We start from the raw sequence: 16,469 nt of genomic DNA, 5'->3' as shown, positions 1-16,469 counted from the left end.
CTCTGCACTGCTACGCACACCAGAAGATCTGCATTCATTCTGCGACCAGCTTGGCCTACCTCAAACTGAATTGCCAGAATGGTATGCCTTCTATTTTCCAAGTGAACCCTGATGTCAAGTTTCAGCTATCCCATCACCGAAAGCCCAAAGACACCGCTCGAGGCGCCGCAGACTGGATCCTACTTCACCTGAACCTCGCGCCATGCACAGAGACCTGAATCACCGAAGTCCAGGAACCCCACGCAGAGACCGGCAGGATTCTTAAAACAACGCAGTGACACGCAAGTACCGCTCTAGGGGTACCACCACTACTGTTATCCGAAATGTTTCTTCCCTTCATGTTTTGGGGGTTTTCTTTTCCCCTTTTTTTTTTTTTCTTTTTTTCCCTCGCACTTCTTGTACACAACTAACATTACTTAAGCAACCCAAATCTCTCCCGTGCCTTTGTAAGATACATAGAGGTACAATGTTCTACTTGTTGAGCCTACCCAGAACTGCGCAATGGAGAAAATTGACAGCTTTCGACCTACTCACACTTGACACCTTAATTCTCAGCCAAATAAGGACCTAAACTCAAGGACTTGATCCTAATAAGATGGCTACCTCCAAACAAGTGAAACATTTTTTTTTTTTTTTTTTTATTTTACTAAGAGAACATGCTGGTATATGGTGGGGAGGGGGCGGGTGTGGCACTGAGCCTATTCCGGACAGTCTGGCACATCATGGCAATACAACCTCCCATAATATAAATCTATATTAGCAAATCTAAATTAGCAGGCATTGGGCCGCCTATGGGATCGGTACCCCCAATCTGCGGATTATTCAAATACCAATCTTTTAGCACCTCCAACGTGAGATACTGCAGCGCTTATGCCATTTAACATGCAGGACCATGCCATTTCCGGACGGGGCTTTGGGCCGTGCCCTTTCCCTCCACCAACGATGGGAATAGATGCTAACATAAACCATAATACAATTCGTTTTAGCAATATTAGAGTGTCAAAGCTTTCAGTTGTGGGGGGTTTTTTTTTTTATTTTTTTTTTTTTTTTTTGTTTTTTGTTTTTGTTTTTGACAGCAAGACTAGACGGAAATTAACCTCTTGCTAATGACTAACCCCTTTCTCCTGAAGAACAGTACACACAGAACAGTCAGATGTCTTTAGAGTGAAATATAAAAGGAAAAAGTTGGTTTGGTCTTTGGTTATTAGCTTAGAAATATTACATAACATCAACAAGAGATGGGGGTGGATAATTCGGGTTTATGTGGCAAGAAATTTGCGAAATAATGTTTCTACTGTTTACAGTAAATTTACAGTCAATTTTATGTTGCTGGTTTATTATTTGTTATTGGCCTTGTTATCCTATGGTTCAGGCTTCCGGGACTCACCTTTAGATCATATACACTTTTGAGTCCTTGGTGTTGCGGGATCATGTCGGTCTCGCCCATACTATCGTTCCCTGAGCGGCAGTATTTATACTGCTTTAGCTACCCTACCGGCTCTATTCCCCTCATTTATCTAGGTGATATAGATTTGCTATTTTCACCTCCGGTATCTACTCTTTCACAACTTTACTTTTTTCTCTTCATTTCTCCTAACCGTTCTCTCTCTTTTCTTTTTTTTTTTCTCTCTCTTTTTCTTTCTCTTCCTCTTCTTTTTTTTTTTTTTTCCTCGTTCTAACCTCCCTTCCCTTGTGTTTGAGACACCCGACCCGCCTCTGCTCCCCCCTAGATAAGCCCTCGGCGGAGACTTTGAGTCTCTCCTACTCCTTGACATACCAAACCCTTTTAGGACTTCGCTACAATAAATCATGCAGAAGATTCCAAAAAAAGAATCTCCCCTGACACTAAAATGCTTTTCGCTCAATGTGAAAGGGTTAAATATCCCAGAGAAAAGGTCACAGGTCTTGTCTGCACTCTCCAAGCATAAGGCTCAGTTCATTTTCCTTCAAGAGACCCACTTTACACATTCATTCGACTAATGTTTCCGCGAAAACTAAGGGAGTATCCATTCTGATTTCCAAATATGCCCACTTTAATATGACAGATTCCCTCATAGATCCAGAGGGTAGATACCTTTTTATCAAAGGTCAACTCGCCTCCAAACCGGTAACACTAGCCAATAGGGATGAGCCGAACACCCCCCTGTTCAGTTCGCACCAGAACATGCGAACAGGAAAAAAGTTCGTTCGAACACGCGAACACCGTTAAAGTCTATGGGACACGAACATGAATAATCAAAAGTGCTAATTTTAAAGGCTAATATGCAAGTTATTGTCATAAAAAGTGTTTGGGGACCTGGGTCCTGCCCCAGGGGACATGGATCAATGCAAAAAAAAGTTTTAAAAACGGCCGTTTTTTCAGGAGCAGTGATTTTAATAATGCTTAAAGTCAAACAATAAAAGTGTAATATCCCTTTAAATTTCGTACCTGGGGGGTGTCTATAGTATGCCTGTAAAGGGGCGCATGTTTCCTGTGTTTAGAACAGTCTGACAGCAAAATGACATTTTGAAGGAAAAAACTCATTTAAAACTACCCGCGGCTATTGCATTGCCGACAATACACATAGAAGTTCATTGATAAAAACGGCATGGGAATTCCCCAAAGGGGAACCCCGAACCAAAATAAAAAAAAAAAAATGATGTGGGAGTCCCCCTAAATTCCATACCAGGCCCTTCAGGTCTGGTATGGATATTAAGGGGAACCCCGGCCAAAATTTAAAAAAAAAATGACGTGGGGTTCCCCCTAAATTCCATACCAGACCCTTCAGGTCTGGTATGGATTTTAAGGGGAACCCCGCGCCAAAAAAAAAAAAAAAACGGCGTGGGGTCCCCCCAAAAATCAATACCAGACCCTTATCCGAGCACGCAACCTGGCAGGCCGCAGGAAAAGAGGGGGGGACGAGAGTGCGCCCCCCCCCTCCTGAACCGTACCAGGCCACATGCCCTCAACATTGGGAGGGTGCTTTGGGGTAGCCCCCCAAAACACCTTGTCCCCATGTTGATGAGGACAAGGGCCTCATCCCCACAACCCTGGTCGGTGGTTGTGGGGGTCTGCGGGCGGGGGGCTTATCGGAATCTGGAAGCCCCCTTTAACAAGAGGACCCCCAGATCCCGGCCCCCCCTGTGTGAAATGGTAAGGGGGTACAAAAGTACCCCTACCATTTCACTAAAAAACTGTCAAAAATGTTAAAAATGACAAGAGACAGTTTTTGACAATTCCTTTATTTAAATATTTCTTCTTTCTTCTATCTTCCTTCATCTTCTGGTTCTTCTGGTTCTTCTTGCTCTTCTGGTTCTTCCTCCGGCGTTCTCGTCCAGCATCTCCTCCGCGGCGTCTTCTATCTTCTTCTCCTCGGGCCGCTCCGCACCCATGGCATGGGGGGGAGGCTCCCGCTCTTCTCTTCATCTTCTTCATCTTCTTCTCTTCTTCTTTTCTTCTCTTCTTCTCTTCTTCTCTTCTTCATTTTCTTCTCCGGGCCGCTCCGCACCCATGCTGGCATGGAGGGAGGCTCCCGCTGTGTGACGGCGCTCCTCGTCTGACAGTTCTTAAATAACGGGGGCGGGGCCACCCGGTGACCCCGCCCCCCTCTGACGCACGGGACATGACGGGACTTCCCTGTGGCATTCCCCGTGCGTCAGAGGGGGGCGGGGTCACCGGGTGGCCCCGCCCCCCATTATTTAAGAACTGTCAGACGAGGAGCGCCGTCACACAGCGGGAGCCTCCCTCCATGCCAGCATGGGTGCGGAGCGGCCCGGAGAAGAAAATGAAGAAGAGAAGAAAAGAAGAAGAGAAGAAGATGAAGAAGAAGAGAAGAGCGGGAGCCTCCCCCCATGCCATGGGTGCGGAGCGGCCCGAGGAGAAGAAGATAGAAGACGCAGCGGAGGAGATGCTGGACGAGAACGCCGGAGGAAGAACCAGAAGAGCCAGAAGAACCAGAAGATGAAGGAAGATAGAAGAAAGAAGAAATATTTAAATAAAGGAATTGTCAAAAACTGTCTCTTGTCATTTTTAACATTTTTGACAGTTTTTTAGTGAAATGGTAGGGGTACTTTTGTACCCCCTTACCATTTCACACAGGGGGGGGCCGGGATCTGGGGGTCCCTTTGTTAAAGGGGGCTTCCAGATTCCGATAAGCCCCCCGCCCGCAGACCCCCACAACCACCGGCCAGGGTTGTGGGGATGAGGCCCTTGTCCTCATCAACATGGGGACAAGGTGTTTTGGGGGGCTACCCCAAAGCACCTTCCCAATGTTGAGGGCATGTGGCCTGGTACGGTTCAGGAGGGGGAGCCGCACTCTCGTCCCCCCCTCTTTTCCTGCGGCCTGCCAGGTTGCGTGCTCGGATAAGGGTCTGGTATGGATTTTTGGGGGGATCCCATGCCGTTTTTTTTTTTTTTTTGGCGCGGGGTTCCCCTTAAAATCCATACCAGACCTGAAGGGTCTGGTATGGAATTTAGGGGGAACCCCACGTCATTTTTTTTTTTTTATTTTGGCCGGGGTTCCCCTTAATATCCATATCAGACCTGAAGGGCCTGGTATGGAATTTAGGGGGACTCCCACGTCATTTTTTTTTTTTAATTTTGGTTCGGGGTTCCCCTTTGGGGAATTCCCATGCCGTTTTTATCAATGAACTTCTATGTGTATTGTCGGCAATGCAATAGCCGCGGGTAGTTTTAAATGAGTTTTTTCCTTCAAAATGTCATTTTGCTGTCAGACTGTTCTAAACACAGGAAACATGCGCCCCTTTACAGGCATACTATAGACACCCCCCAGGTACGAAATTTAAAGGGATATTACACTTTTATTGTTTGACTTTAAGCATTATTAAAATCACTGCTCCTGAAAAAACGGCCGTTTTTAAAACTTTTTTTTTGCATTGATCCATGTCCCCCATCCCCCTGACAATAACTTGCATATTAGTCTTTAAAATTAGCACTTTTGATTTCTCCCATAGACTTTTAAAGGGTGTTCTGCGGCATTCGAATTTGCCGCAAACACCCCAAATTGTTCGCTGTTCGGCGAACAGCCAATGTTCGAGTCGAACATGAGTTCGACTCGAACTCGAAGCTCATCCCTACTAGCCAACATATATTGCCCAAATGAACATCAAGTCTCATTTATGAGAAAAGTATGCAACCTACTGTCCACTTTTAAAGAGGGGGTGATCGTCCTGGGAGGGGACTTCAATGTACCGCTGAACCCTGACATAGACACCTCATCGGGCACATCCACATTGACTTACAGGGCCCTACGTCAGATCAAACTGCAACTACAATCCCTAAATTTACATGATACATGGCGCACATTATTCCCTACAGAAAGGGATTATACGTTCTATTCTACCCCTTTTCAGAAGTACTCTAGGATAGATTACTTTTTTCTCTCCCAAAGAGATTTAACCTACCTTACACAGGCATCGATAGGGCCAATGTTCCTGTCGGATCACCATCCGATCTCATGCACTTTGACCTTCCCCGAAACAGAGTGCAGAACTAAAACCTGGAGATTAAATCCCTCCCTACTGAAAGATCCTCAGAATCTTTCTAGACTCAAAACACAAATTCAGCAGTACTTCACCGAAAATGACACACCGGATATCTCACCAACTTCATTATGGGAGGCTCATAAGTGTGTGGTCCGGGGAGAACTATTGGCTCTAGCAGCGGATGCTAAACGGAAACATCAGGAAACAATCCAGACATTGACAGATAAAATACACAGACTAGAAACGCTTCACAAACACTCGCGTTCTCAAACAGCGTTGCAGGATCTCTTACACACTCGCTCCCTCTTGCTAGAGGAACTGGGGAAACGTACAAAACGTCAATACGCACTCCGTCAGAAAGTATTTTACGAGCACGGTAATAAAAGTGGAAGACTTCTAGCAAGGGCGGTGCAAGCCTCTAGAAATTCTCTCACAATTCACCACAAACGCGACCGACATGGTTTGTTGCATGCAACCAATGAGGATATAGCTAAAAGTTTTGAACATTACTATTCTGGGCTGTATAACCTAAGGTCAGAAGACGCAAACCCAATATCCCAGGAAACAAGGAGGGCAGAAATTGAGGATTTTTTAACCCAATTTAGCCCACGTACAATTACTGAACAACAGGCGGAGGAGATGGAGAGCCCTCTTTCCGAACAGGAACTACAGATCGCCATGAAACAGATGAAACCGGGCAAGAGCCCAGGCCCTGATGGGTTCTCCCTACAGTATTATAAATGTTTCATGGACGTTCTGTCTTCCAGGATGCTCTCTACCTTTAATGCCCTCTCAGCACCCAACGTACCCACAGGACACATGTTAGACGCACATATAACAGCCATCCCTAACGAAGGTAAAGATGTCACGGAAGTATCAAATTACAGACCAATTGCTTTGCTTAATGTGGATATAAAGCTATACGCAAAGATCCTGGCCAATAGATTGCTACCCCTCCTTCCCGGCCTCATCTCCTTAGACCAGGTGGGTTTTGTCCCAGGCAGAGAGGCTAGGGACAACACTATACGTGCATTGAATGTTCACCACTGGATGACATCATCTAAAACACCAGGATTTTTTCTGTCGTTGGACGCGGAGAAGGCGTTCGACAGAGTGGCCTGGGACTACATGCGCGAGGCCCTGAAAACGATAAGTCTTCGATCGCGGATGCTGTCTCAGATTCTGGCATTATACTCTAACCCTACCGCGCGTGTACGGGTGAATGGCCACCTGTCGGACGCCTTCACCATAGGCAACGGCACCCGCCAGGGCTGTCCCTTGTCCCCCCTGATATATGTCCTTACCTTGGAACCCTTTTTAAACAAACTAAGATCAAACGCTGATATTAAAGGAATTCAAATGGGGACAGGGAATTCAAGGTAGCCGCTTATGCAGACGACATCCTGCTATCACTCAGGTCACCTCTCATTACCCTTCCAAACCTATTGAAAGACATAGAACACTTTGGTGCTCTGTCAAATTTTAAAGTTAACTACGTGAAATCACATGCATTGAATATATCACTCTCCACACAGGACACAGAATGCTGCCAGAGCTCTTTCCCATTCCGATGGGAGAGAGAGGCTATCACATACCTGGGCATCCGGATTACCACTAAACTGGCAGACTTGTACAAATTCAATTTCCATGTACTTCTGAATAAAACGAAATCAGATCTAAAGGACTGGGCAGGACTAAATGTCTCTTGGTTTGGCCGCTCAGCCTTGCTTAAAATGACTATTCTCCCATGCTTTCTATACTTGATGCAAACCATCCCCATACATCTCCCGACAACATTTTTCACGACATACAGACAGGCCTGTTCACTGTTCATTTGGAAGAACTCTCCACCACGCATCAAATATACTCGACTGACCCGTATTAAGACAAAGGGAGGAATAGGCTTACCCGATCTTTACAAATATTACTTGGCCTGCCACCTCACCAGGATTGTAGACTGGAATATCCACCAAGCCAAAAAGTTATGGGTGTATATAGAAAACTCCTTCACACAATTCCCAGTACAAGATCTCCCCTGGCTCACGCCTAAACACTGGCCAACAGTACTATTGGCACACCCACTTGTTTACCCATCTTTGATAGCGTTTACACGGGCAGGTGAATTAACACCTCTCTCCTCGGTTCCGGGACCCTTAACCTCGTTAAAAGGAAACCCAGATTTCCCACCAGGTAATGCAGGCACATTTCTGAGCCATGAATGGCCCTACAAAGATATGAGGGCGCAACGCTTTTTCTTGAAAGGCGACCCCTGCTCCTATGACAACCTGGTTGATGTTTCTCTAACCAAATCTTTCCCCTTTTGGTCATATAGACAAATACGCAACTTCCTGAATACACAAGCAACACATTCCACATGGACAAGACAGCTCACATCATTTGAATCCCTCTGTACAAGAAATTTGCCACAAAGGCATTTAATATCCCTCATATACACAATGTTATCTGAAGAGACTAACATTAACAGAGATCCCGCATGCATTGCATGGGGTAGGGAACTTCAGATTTCTTTATCCGAGGAGGAGTGGGAAACTATACACGAATACGCACACAAAGGTTCCATGAACGTAGCCATCCAAGAAAACTGTTATAAAATCGAAACGCGGTGGTACAGAACTCCCTCCTTACTCCACAAATTTTCACCATCTATACCCAACACGTGCTAGAGATGTGGTAAAGCAGAAGGCACTATGCTCCATGTCTGGTGGGACTGTGATTTGATTCAGCCATTTTGGAAGAAGGTGCATGACATCATCTCACAGGTCACCACGTATACATTAGATTATGCTCCAGCACAATATCTGTTGCACCATACCACGCTGTCTAAAAGTGCCTATTACAAATCTCTGGCCATGCACATGGTGAATGCAGCGAGACTGTGTGTTCCGACACACTGGAGATCCATTACCCCACCAACAATTAGAGAATGGTTCGCTAAACTTTCCAAAATAGAAGAGATGGAAGAACTGATACACATTTCCCAAGAACGGATACAAAAATTCACGACTACATGGGCATGCTGGACTCATTTTAAAACATCGGATTACTTCCAAAGTGTCAACCCCTAAACAAAGTGCTGACTTGAGCGCTATTTATATATTTTATGAAAACGTAATCAAGGAGACTTTGGCCGGGGTGGCGGGGGGGTGCGGAGGCAAAGGGACTCAATACTTTCATTTGTTAATATATAATTTGCGGACTCCTCTTTACAGTGTCCCCTCTCTCTCCCTTCTTCCCCTCTTCTCTGCTCTGCTCTCCCCTTATTCCTCCCCTCGCTTCTTATTTATTCATTTATTTATTTACTTTTTCTCTCTCTCTGTCTCTATTTCTTTCTCTCTCTCTCTCTCTCTCTCTCTTTCCCCTTCTCTCCCACTCTCTTTCGCCCTCTTTTTCAGTCTTTATGCATATTTTCTTGCTAACGTTTTCCCGTGTTCGTTTTCGAACTCGGGCCCCTGATATCATATATGTACCAGACAAAGCAGGGTAACTGAATATATCTATAGAACAACGACCAAACGCATTATCAATGTGCCAAAAGGAGTTTAGGCTCCTATAACTCCCCGTTTGTTATGCATCCTGTCTCCCTCTCTGGTACAGGCGATCACCTAAATAACTTTGTTATTAACAATACTTTTGTTTTCTTGTATGTGATATACAATGTTCAATTTGTAAACATTCACTTATATTTGATATTCAATAAAAATTTATGGAAGAAAAAAAAAAAAAAAAAAAGAAAAATATCTGTAAACGTTGCAGCAAGCTGTTTGGCTGGTGCCTTTATTACATGGCCTGGAACACCATCAAAATAAATAGTTGGCCATTTTTCTATAGATATTAATGTACCCTTATAAGAACTATCCTCAAAGTGAGCAAAAAAAGTATTAAGCTGATCTGGAAAAGAAGCATCGACCAAAGAAACATTATCAGTGTGTTTATAATCAGTAATATTCTTGATAACTTGCCAAATATTACAAACATCATTCCCCTTAAAATTATCTTCAACATGTTGTTTATATTTCAGCTTGGCAATTTGAATGCATCTATCTAAATTAGCCCTAGTTTTTTTTTTGTAATCTTTTTATCCTCTAACCTTAGTAATGCATCCTGAGCTCCAAGCTGCATGCACACTTCATTATTAAATCAAGGCTTCTGATTGGGAAACACGTCCCCCTGCTGTTTCTTAACCTCATCTTAAATGCAAAATTTAACATGTGATAGTACCACAGAATAATAATGAATGTTTGAGTGTTCAAAAACCTCCCATGTGGTGTATCAAAGTAGTCCTGTAGAGATAATAAAGACTCCTCTGTCCAAATCTACACTGTACTTATCTGAGGTTCTATTATACTAATCTGTGGTTTATAAGCTGGAATCAAAACCAGTGACTCATGATCTTGCCATCCAAAATGGCAATTAAAGGTTCTATAAGCTTCAGGAATATTTATATATATATCTGATCCAGTGTCGTATTTTTCCTTTAATGTCCGCTATCTTGTAAAACTTTCGTAAAATAGTCTTAAGATTGGACTGGTTAAAATCACATACCCCAATAAAAATACTCTTCAGCTGTTTATTTAGATTAGTTAATTATTTAATAACCTCATATAAAATGCTAATGACATGCTTAGCATTTGCTTGGGGACAGTGGCGGCTGGTGCTCAAAATTTCTGGGGGAGTACAAACAAACTGAAAAATTCTGAAAAAAAAAACCATCAATTGCAGCCTCACTATACCAACAATCGCAGCCACTGTGCCATCAATCGCAGCCACTGTGCCCATCAATTGCCACTGCTGTGCCATCAAACCCAGCCACTGTGCCATCAAACGCAGCCACTGTGCCCATCAAATGCAGCCACTGTGCCTACCAAACGCAGCCACTGTGCCATCAAACACAGCCACTGTGCCCATCAAACGCAGCCACTGTGCCCATCAATTGCCGCTACTTTGCCATCAAATGTAGCCACTGTGCCCCATAAAATGCAGCCACTGTGCCCATCCATTGCTGCCACTGTGCCATCAAACGCAGCCACTGTGCCATCAAACGCAGCCACTGTGCCATCAAATGCAGCCACTGTACCCATCAATTGCTCCCACCGTGCCCATCATCTGCTCCCACTGTGCCCGTCAATGGCCGCCACTGTGCCCATCAATTGCCACCACTGTGCCCATCAATTGCCGCCACTGTGCCCATCAATTGCTCCCATTGTTCCCCATAAAATGCAGCCACTGTGCCATATCAAATGCTGCCCCCCCGCCGGCCCACCATCTGCACTTACCTGTCTCGGTGGTACAGCTCCTCGATGTCTTCTCCAGCCCCCTCTTCCCCTCCTCTGTTATGATTGGACACCTGGCGTCCAATCACAGCACCTGTCGTTTCAGCCAATCAGGTGATAGGAAACAGATCCGAGCACATGATTGGTGGAGAAGCGCTTTAGTGTTAGGAAAGTGAATATTCATTCACTTTTCTAACACAGCTGAGTGACCTGCAAGCGCCCAGCATGGCGCTCACAGGTCATCTTTTTTGACGCCTATGGCTCTAATCAGGTGCTTCAAAACCACCCCCTGCCGCTATAATTCAGGCGGCCTGAAAAGGGGCCGGGCGTCTGAATAGGGGATGGCAGCGGCGGCAATAGATAGATTCATGCAATGCAATCCCTCTCCACTATATCCTTTACTTTAACTTTTGTGATTGTTGTCCTGTTCTTCAGGGCCTAAAATGTAAATGTACTACTTTCCTGGTTGATTTTTTTTTTTTTTTTTTACAGTACATGTTTTACATGCCCTGGGTTGTTGAGTATATCATGTTCTAATTATTATTATACTATTATATATATTATATATATATTATTATAATATATTTATAACATTTATAATGTGTTGATGCCATGATCAAGTCAGATGAATGACAAATCTCTATTCCTGCCTAGTACTATAATACAGAATGGTTGTGATGTAACTAGCACCCTCTTATCTTTCTTTTTTCTTATTCATGTTTAACACAAACATAAATAATGTGGTAATTTTAACATCAGTGGTGATAACAATAATTTTATTATATTAAAATGTATTAGGAATGTTCCAACTAACATAAAATCACTAACAATAATAACAAACAAAGTAATTGTGCAGTATCAAAACATTTCTGACTAATGTCTCTATTACGGTATAATGAAGACTGTTGCAATATTTTTCTCAGCTATATTAAAAAATAAACTTAAAAATTATTAAACATTAAAAGTTGATTTTTTTGCCTTCCTCCCTAATTCTTTTAAACACATTTAAATGTTTTTTTTTTTTTTTTTTACTATATAAAAGTTGTCTCTTTACAAATTCTTGTTTGTTTGTATATATTTTATCTAGCATAAAATAATATTTTTAAAATGAATAGGTTATGAACCATCTACATAAAGGAAGTTAGTTTTAAAATAATTTTAAAATTGTGATTAAACTTTCAATCCATTATGGTGGGGTATGTATAATATTTTAGGAAAGCCTAGTCAATAATGAAGTAGGTAATGGTCTTGATTATCAAGTCTTTTTCAACTATAACAATTTTATTTACTGCCATTAGGATGTCTGATGGGGGATGCTTCAGATTTCTTGGTTTCTTGGTCAAGGACTGATGACATCAAGCCAGGGATGCAGGTACATATGTGTATACATGTAAAATTGTTTTATTTAGGAAAAAACTCCATTTAAACTATTGTTTGAAACCTACCCTTTACTAATCATTCAATTATTTGGATACCATTAATTACCTTCCATATATTGGGTCAAATTAATAAAGACCAATAATTATGCTATACATTTCATTAGCATACTATTAGATAACATGATAATATTGCTAGGAAGTTGATATGAACATACAACACAGAAACATAAAACAGATTACACCTACAGAAATAGAAAAGAGGACACTTTGGCTAATTAATTCCATGGAAGTGCTTGCATCATTTTTTCCATATTGTTTTGCATTCCTGTAAAAGGTTATTTTTTAGAAATAAAAATATAACACATCCGCATTAAGTGTAAAAAAAACTCCTTAAGCTGCTTGCCTATACCAATGCTAATATAAAAACACTCCTAAATAAAGAAAGTCAAATAAGGCAACCCTTTAAACTGGATAGCTGAATTTCATGTCTCATACATATTCTATGCAATAAACAAATACATCTAAAAAAAAAAAAAAAAAAAACTAATATGCAATAGATCAGTGTCCAAAGTACAACACATTTATATAACATGAAAGTGTCCATCAAGTATTGTGCAAAAGTCAACAAAAACTAAAGTGCATATGCAAAGTCTCTGTGTTTCTTCAATAAATATTCTCCACGTGCCACTCTGTGCTTAACACATGTAATAAAGGTGCTCTCAGTGCTCTCCCAGTGCTGCAACACACACACCAGAGGTAATGGACCTTTTTATTCAAAAAAAAGCACTTGGTTTAGGTATCACATGCCAGTAGGGGATTTCTCTACATTGCCATTGCTCTCCACTGCACTTTTTCTCCATACTCATGCTCACTAAGAAACACATAAATCACACATGTTATATGCATGTTTCATGTTATATACATTTATTGCACTTTAAGACATTGATCTTCAAGACATTGACATTTGTTTTTTTAAGTGTTTTTGTTTATTGCTTAGTTTATATATTTGACATGAATTTCAGCTATCCATTTTAAAGCACTGCCTTATCTGATTTTCTTATTTGGCAATGTCTTTCTATATATATCAAAGAAAATATAAATAACACTGCGCTAACCCAATGTGAAAAGCAGCTACATAAAATATGACCAATATTGTAAACAGAAGTAAAAGTGAAATGCAGCGCTAAAAATGATAACCAATGGTAAAATGCACATCAGACATGGTGACCATTACCAATATATACATAGCTGAAACACATGAAGCATAATACCAAAAAATTGAATATTAGACGGGATATAGTAAAGTCCCAATGTATGGCTATGAATCTGATACAAGAGAGTCCCAAACATAGGCTAAATATGAATGTTGGACTGATGTAGAAATTTTCTCTTGTATATCATGAGTTGTACGATCATGGGAAGTGAATAGATGGAGTACGCTTACCAGCAGGAGTGGATTCAGATGCCGGTGACACCGAATCAAACAGGCTCTGAGATCCTTAATGGACGATGGTTGGACGATGGTTGGTCCTGGAAATCCCGGATCTCAAGGGGGATCTATCCTCTATGGTCCACGTCACGACTGTCCGTTCAGAATCCCGAGAGGGAATTCTCCACCACAAACAAGTCTCCAAAGCATGGATGGTTCCCAAAAAGATAGATAGGACGCCAATAGTGCAGATCAAATGACGTATTTTATTGGATATAACCAATAATCAACCAACGATATAAAAACGTGATCACGTGTAAAACAATAAAATCAAGTGTAGGAAAGAGTAAGGCTTACCCGACGCGTTTTCGTCCACATGGACTTCAACAGGGGCATCAAACTCCTCTCCTACACTGTACAAATTTATATAAAAACTATGCCAATCATGTGGCCAATCAAACGCCAGCAATGGAGTCATGTGACAAATAAACTCCTGATAGGCCAAAGAGGAATCAGCTGACTGCCTGGGACTGTCCAATGAGGCCACCCACTAATGGTGAAGGAACGTATCCCTTGACCAATGGGGAATTAATAAGAATAAAGATAATAACAATCAAGATGATAGGGAGAGAACCCAAATGATCATGATTTCTCTCTGAGTGGGCACAGATGATTACAGCACTGCGGAAATCATGATCATTTGGTTGTCACCTGGTTACAAACATCTGACTTACAAAAGACTCCTACTTACAAACGGAGGGAGACAACAGGAAGTGAAAGGAAATCTACCCCTAGGAAAGGAAATTCACTCCTGTAGAAGTTATTATGGGAAAAAGGTACTTGATGCTTTATCACCAAGTGTTATTTCCACAACAACCCAACATTTTCAAAATCCAATTGTCATTAAGACAGAAAGTGAGGTAAAATCTTCTGAATGGGACACAGACAGCAAAACATACATTACATGGGTGTTAACCCTTCCCTATGCTATCCAAAAAGTTTAAAAATAGTTTTTTTGGCTGGAGCTACACTTAAAAAATGTACCTGTTCAGACTTACAAACAGATTCAACTTAAGAACAAACCTACAGACCCTATCTTGTTTGTAACCCAAGGACCGCCTGTATCTAAATATAACTACACGTAAATCAACTTTTTCTTTACATTTTATATTATGACCATTTTTCCAGCCATAAAACCATAGGAATATATTTATAAAGACATATAACATATATGAACACAGTAGTATTGTTACTTAGCTTTTAAAGCAATAAACAATGGACTGGAAAATTCTGAAGCCTTGAGTACTGGTAAATTGATATTATTTTGTGAACTTAACTACTGTATGTAAAAAGTGTCATAGTAGACTTGATTCACAATGTGAAAAGACCAAAGTTAGATATTAAATTACTTTAGCATTTGATATGTTCCAAACGTTTATATTTTAAAAAAAAAAAGGTTGCCCCTCTGCTCCCACCTTACTAAAGATTCCAGCTCAGCATACCAGCTACATACAGTAATATCTTCATGAATAGAGGGCAAAAATATTAAAATGTACCTATCATATTGCCACCTGTTTTACTTATCCTTTAGCACATAATAACATGTATTTAATAATTTGTTTTAAGTTTAAGATTCATTTAAAGTGAGGCCCTGATGGTCTTAATACATAAAGGGGGAAAAGATCCTAAAGAATGTGAATCCTATAGACCCATTTCGTTGATGAATGTCGACACCAAAATTCTTGCGAAAGTGTTGGTGGGGAGACTACAATCAGTAATCCTGAAGCTAGTTAACCCGGACCAGACAGGTTTCATAAAAGGGCGTTGTGCACAAATGAATATTAGAAGGTTATTTGTTAACCTACAGATTGAGCATGACAATTCTGAGGAGAGAGTAGTGGCCTCTCTGGACACCAAGAAGGCCTTTGATTCAGTGGAGTGGGGTTACCTGTTTGGTCTCCTGGAGATAATGGGATTTGGGCCTACGTTCATATCCTGGGTGAAGCTGTTATATACTGACCCATTAATTAGGGTGAGGGTAAATGGAATTATATCCAAACCCTTTCCTGTCCTCCGGGGGACCAGACAGGGGTGCCCGTTGTCCCCTCTTCTGTTTGCCTTGGCCATAGAGCCCCTGGTGGCAAAACTAAGGGATAATCCTCACGTGAATGGACTTAGGGTGGGGGGGATTGAGGAACGAGTCTCCCTTTATGCGGATGACATGCTCCTGTATCTACAAGATCTGGGTGCTTCGTTGTCCATGGCTTTTCAATTGATACAGGAATTTGGAGACTATTCTGGATTTCGTATCAATTGGTCCAAACCGTCCCTATTCTCTATTGATGGCACAGTGACGGTCCTGGTGTATTGTCCCAGTCATTTAAATACCTGGGGGTGGTGATTCAGTTTCCCATTTCTGGGTATTTGGACCTTAATTTGAGACCTGTAATGGAGGCTCTTCGCGAGAGGGTACGGCGTTGGAGGAATATGCCATTGACAGTGATGGGTCGTATAAACCTATTTAAAATGATTTTCCTTCCAAAGCTGCTGTACGTTCTTTCAAACTCGCCTGTGTATGTCTCGGTGAAACTGTTCAGACACATAGACTCTATTGTGGTAGATTTCTTGTGGGGATCTAAGGCCCCCAGGATATCTCTAGCAATTCTGAAGCTACCAATAACACGGGGGGGGTCTGGTTATACCAGTTATGAGATCCTATTTTTTTGCGTCCCAATTGACATTCTTGCATTGGCGGTGCTTCCCCCAGGTCCCTAATGCCACTACTATATCGGAGGCAGTAGTGGCCACATCCCAAGAAACATTACTGAATATGCTGTTTAGAAAAGGGATACCGGGGAGAAAGGTGGGGTCTGTTATGGTGCTACC

The 16,469-nt window shown here is 41.9% G+C and overlaps 1 protein-coding gene across 1 annotated transcript in view; it reads left to right on the top strand.

Annotated features, from left to right (window-relative positions):
- The window catches only part of DOK6 (docking protein 6), a 962,439-nt gene that overhangs the window by 817,911 nt on the left and 128,059 nt on the right, over positions 1-16,469 (top strand). Inside the window, exon 8 of the mRNA XM_073631271.1 lies at positions 12,074-12,147. Coding sequence (XP_073487372.1) covers positions 12,074-12,147 — 74 coding nt within the window. The remainder of the gene's footprint in view (positions 1-12,073; positions 12,148-16,469) is intronic.

This window comes from Aquarana catesbeiana, linkage group LG05 (genome assembly GCF_042186555.1).
Source record: "Aquarana catesbeiana isolate 2022-GZ linkage group LG05, ASM4218655v1, whole genome shotgun sequence".
Classification (NCBI taxonomy): domain Eukaryota; kingdom Metazoa; phylum Chordata; class Amphibia; order Anura; family Ranidae; genus Aquarana; species Aquarana catesbeiana.
This window is presented reverse-complemented; position numbering and strand designations above follow the sequence as displayed.